This window comes from Lipotes vexillifer, unplaced genomic scaffold (genome assembly GCF_000442215.2).
Source record: "Lipotes vexillifer unplaced genomic scaffold, Lipotes_vexillifer_v1.1 scaffold425, whole genome shotgun sequence".
Lineage (NCBI taxonomy): Eukaryota > Metazoa > Chordata > Mammalia > Artiodactyla > Lipotidae > Lipotes > Lipotes vexillifer.
The window spans coordinates 1647995-1652272 of NW_006785433.1; the positions used below are offsets into that span (position 1 = coordinate 1647995).

At 56.8% G+C, this 4278-nt stretch overlaps 1 protein-coding gene across 1 annotated transcript; it reads right to left on the reverse strand.

Annotated features, from left to right (window-relative positions):
* Positions 1–879: 879 nt before the first annotated feature.
* On the reverse strand, positions 880–2935 carry CPN2 (carboxypeptidase N subunit 2). The gene is made up of 3 exons (XM_007457596.1): positions 2910–2935; positions 1506–2870; positions 880–1439 (listed from the first exon to the last, which is right to left on the reverse strand). Exons 2-3 carry the CDS (start codon positions 2868–2870, stop codon positions 1161–1163), a joined length of 1644 nt encoding a protein of 547 aa, XP_007457658.1. The 5' UTR covers positions 2910–2935; the 3' UTR covers positions 880–1160.
* Between the last annotated feature and the right edge of the window lie 1343 nt (positions 2936–4278).

Sequence of the window (4278 nt, forward strand, 5' to 3'; positions counted from 1 at the left end):
AAAAGAGAAATGGACTGAGGGGCACTCAGAAGCATTCAGTGACTGGTTGGCCAAGAGGAATAAGGGGAGGAGAGACTGAAGACCACTCCCAGCTCCTGGGCTTGGCGATTTGCTGGGATCCAGGAGGAGCTGGGGTCGGAGTCTGGTTTAGACGTGTTTGTGGCTGTCATGATAAAACACGGGGCTGCAGGCAGAGCAGGCAGATGTCTCATCATGGAGCCAGAAACCCGAGTCCGAGATTTGGCTCAGGTTTTTGGAGATTTGAGGTCATCAGCGTAGAGGCGGCATCTGACCCCAAGGGCCTGAATAGGGATTACCCAGGGAGGCTGAATGATAGCCAGCCCCGAGGAGACCAGCACGCAAGAGGTGACTGGGTAAAACTGGGAGAGCAGCTGGGCTTGGGTAAGAGGGTGGTGTCCCCAGAACCAAGAGAGGACCATTTCAGTGAGTGAGCAGTCCACAGAGGCCGACACTTAGAACTGAAGGGCGTCAGTCCCAGCCACCCAGCTCCCTCCTCCCGCCTCCCCTCAGGGAGCAGCGATCCGGTAGGCTGAACAGGCAGAGCGTTTCCCCTCCAGAGCCCCTGTCACCTGACTTCTCCTGGAAGCGCTGGAGGGGGGCACGAACGTCATGAGTCCCCTGAACGTGGAGTCAGAGCCCCGCCCCTCATCTTTCTGGTCACCCCTGCTTTTATCCTCTCCCCTATTGTTCTTTATCAATTAAAACCACAGTTCCAGGCAGAGAAATAGAAACAGACACTGGCTCTTGAACTGGATGTCAAGAGCGGGTGGCCTCCATTGTGTGGAAATGGAGCAGTGGTAAGAGGGTATCTCAGGGTGGGGATGAGATTAGGGTGCGTATTCAATAACAGAAAAACACCAGGGGAACGGCATCAGTTTATTCTCCGGACCACGATGCAGATTTAACGGATGCTTTGCAAAGCTTGAGGAAAGCCCTGTTAGGTCTCAGACTCAGAGACTGGGGGGATGAAGGAGAAGGGGGCGGTGGAGACTCGGGGGTCGAGCCACCCCCGCTCCACCCGGGAGATGCAGCTCCATCCCTTGCATCTGAAGAACCAAAGCTTCAGCTCCCCTCACCGGCTCTTGCCGGGCTGGGCCCGGAGGCTGTCTGCCCAGGCTCCCAGCCCATCTGCTCTGCACCTAGGGCTCCCCTGCCAGAGCCTCGATCGACAGAGTGACCCTCACAGAGCCACAGCTGGACTTCAAGTCCCACTCCTGAGTGGCATTGAACGTCAGTCCCGGGGAGGCTGAGCCCTGCCTGGGAGACAGCTGGACGTTCAGCCAGCGACACCGGGCCTCGTCACAAGCCAGCACCACGGCGCCCTCGGGGGTGCTGTAGATGCACCGGCCCCAGGTCGCCTTCTCCTCCATGGCCAGATCCCAGCCGCCCCCTGGGTCCCTGTCCTCCGGCCCCGGGACCTGGAAGCCCAGGTGCATGGCCAGATCCCAGCCGCCCCCTGGGTCCCTGTCCTCCGGCCCCGGGACCTGGAAGCCCAGGTGGTCCTGGGTGACCGGGCACACCAGCTGCTCCTCCCTCAGGGCGGGCACCACCTGACCCTTCAGGTAGGCAGGGCCAGCACAGTAGGTCTGGCTGTTGAAGAGCCGGTCGCTATACTGGTGCAGCCACCCGAAGAGATAGGCCAGGTGGCAGTCGCACTGCCAGGGGTTGCCGTGCAGGGCCAGGTTGAACAGGTTGTAATTGGTGTCAAAGATGCCCTGGGGGAGCGTGGTCAGGAGGTTCCTGGAGAGGCTGAGCAGCTCAAGCATGGACAGGTTCTGGAAGAGAGCTGGGTGCAGGGCCGTCAGGTTGTTGCTGCCCAGATAGAGCTTGACCAGCCCCTCAAGACCCCTGAAGACGCCAGCCGGCAGATGGGTGAGGGCGTTGTGCGAGAGTGTGAGGGACCCGAGGCTGGACAGGTTGGCAAAGGCTCCCTCGGGGATGGTGTCCAGCTGGTTGTGGGACAGGGACAGGCTGACCAGGCCCGGGGAATGGGCGAAGAGGCTGGCAGGCAGCGTCCGCAGCGCGTTGCCCTGCAAGCTCAGGAAGGTCAGATTGCCCAGGGAAGAGAAGATAGGCCGGGGCAGGCGGCTGATGGCGTTGTGCTGCAGCCATAGCCTCTCCAGGCGGGACAGCCCCGCGAACACTTGCGAGGGCAGCTCAGAGATGGAGTTGCCGTCCAGGAAGAGTTCCTGCAGGCTGCCCAGGTGGCTGAACAGCCCTTGGGGCAGGCCAGCCAGTGCGTTGTTGCTCAGCCTCAGGGTCTGCAGGCTGCAGAGGGGGACGAACAGTTCCTCGGGAAGCTGGGCCAGGAGGTTCTGAGCGAGGTTGAGGGTCTTCAGACGTCTCAGAGGCTGGAAGAGCCTCCCGGGCAGTGTCTGGAGCCGATTGCCCTGCAGCTGGAGGGACTCCAGAGCATCCATGTGCTGGAAGAGGCCCTCGGGCAGAGCCTCCAACATGTTGAAGTTGAGGGTGAACTTGCCCAGCGAGGTCAGGTTGCAGAAGATGTCAGTGCTGAGGTTGGAGAAGGCACCGCCAGTGATCTCCAGGTCCTGGAGCCCCGGCAGCCCCCCGAAGGCATCCGGCCCAAAGTGGCACGCCTGGGTGTTGAGGAAGACCACCTTGGTCAGGTTGGGGCTGCCACTGAAGGTCCTGGCTCCCACCACGGTGAACGAGGTCTCCACGAAGATGATGTCTGTGGCGTGTGGCGGGATGTCCAGCGGGATGGCGGCCAGCTCCTCATCGGAGCAAAAGACCTCCCGGATGAAGCAGTCACACCCCTTGGGGCAGGGCTGGGTAGGCGTGGCCAGGAGCAAGAGGCAGGCCCAGCGCAGCCAGCCTCTGGGCAGCATCTCCTAGATCTGAGTGGGAAGCGAAAACAGAAGTGGCACCTTCGTCAGGGGCAGACAGCCCGGTGACCAGCACACTGGTCAGAGAGCTAGGAGATGGGAAGCTATTTTATGTTTCTAATAGTTGTTTTCATACCACCTCACAGCGGCCTTGCAAGGTCAATAGGACCAGAGTTCTAACCTTCTGACAGCAAGGGTATCTTGTGGCCAGTCCACAGTCCCACCCTGCGGGTTAGTGGCAGGACCAAGACTCTGGTCTCGTGGACTTGACGTGTTCTTTCCAGATTGGAGAAAGAGGTGGGACCGAGACCAAAAGGCATGGAACAGGGGTATAAAAGGAGACCATGGGTACTGTGGAATTTTTAAGATAATACGTAAAATATGGGCAGATTATTCCTGAGTTGGAAATTTTTTTAACCATAACTCTTCCTGAGTTTTCAAATCTCAGCACATTGCAGCAGAGCCTAATTATGACGAGATCTTACCCTCAGCTCTTTGCACCGCTGAGGCTGAGAGCAGACACAGGGACAAGACGGGCTCTTATCTTGAAATGAGTCCGCCTTCTCTTCAGTGCTGCTACCAAAATGCTCCCTCCTGCCTGCCACCCCTATCATCACCCTGGAGCCCATGGAACTTTCCAACACTGTGTGGACAGGTGGGTCCCAGATGGGGGGATTCCACAGACCTGCAGGTTTTTGTTTTAAATAAGGGAAGGGGACCAAGTTTTTAGTTCACTAAATATTAAATTTTTTTTTAATGCCAGCATCTACCACAGGTCACGAATTGGTGACACAGCTTACACGCACAGTTTACTTACCACTCAGTCTTTTTTATGTCTGAACCACTAGCCAGCATGTAGAAACTGGGAAATAGCACATTAAATGTTTCCAGATTTCAGGATGATTTAGGGGCATTGGGTTCACATTCCCACATAACGAGATCAACGGGGCCTTAATTGTCCCATTAGGGGGTCTGTACCCCCCACATCTCTACTACTCCCACCCACGTCATCATTTACATGGCTTCTAGTGGTTCAAGTGGTTCAAGTTCCATGAGCTGGAATACCAGCTCCATCACGTTCTCGCTATGTGACCTTGGGCTATGCTTCAATTTTCTTATCTGTAAAATGACGATAATATTAGTGCTAACCTTGTTGGGATTAAATGAGTAAATATAGGTAAAGGTCTTAGAACAGTGTCTGACATAGTGTGAGCAATTAATAAGCTATGTTAACCATTGTTAAAGGTTGCAAACCACCGTCATTACAGAAAAGATTATTTGAACATCAAAAAAGTAGGGGGCTTCCCTGGTGGCGCAGTGGTTGAGAGTCCGCCTGCCGGTGCAGGGGACACGGGTTCATGCCCCGGTCCAGGAGGATCCCGCGTGCCGCGGAGCAGCTGGGCCCGTGAGC

What these genes read in the sequence shown, in the direction of transcription:
- CPN2 (XM_007457596.1), bottom strand. Translation starts at nt 2,870, where the DNA reads ATGCTGCCCAGAGGCTGGCTGCGCTGGGCCTGCCTCTTGCTCCTGGCC. An exon ending in AGGACCACCTGGGCTTCCAG is followed by an intron (nt 1,440 to 1,505) that starts GTCCCGGGGCCG and finishes CTGGGCTTCCAG; the next exon opens with GTCCCGGGGCCGGAGGACAG.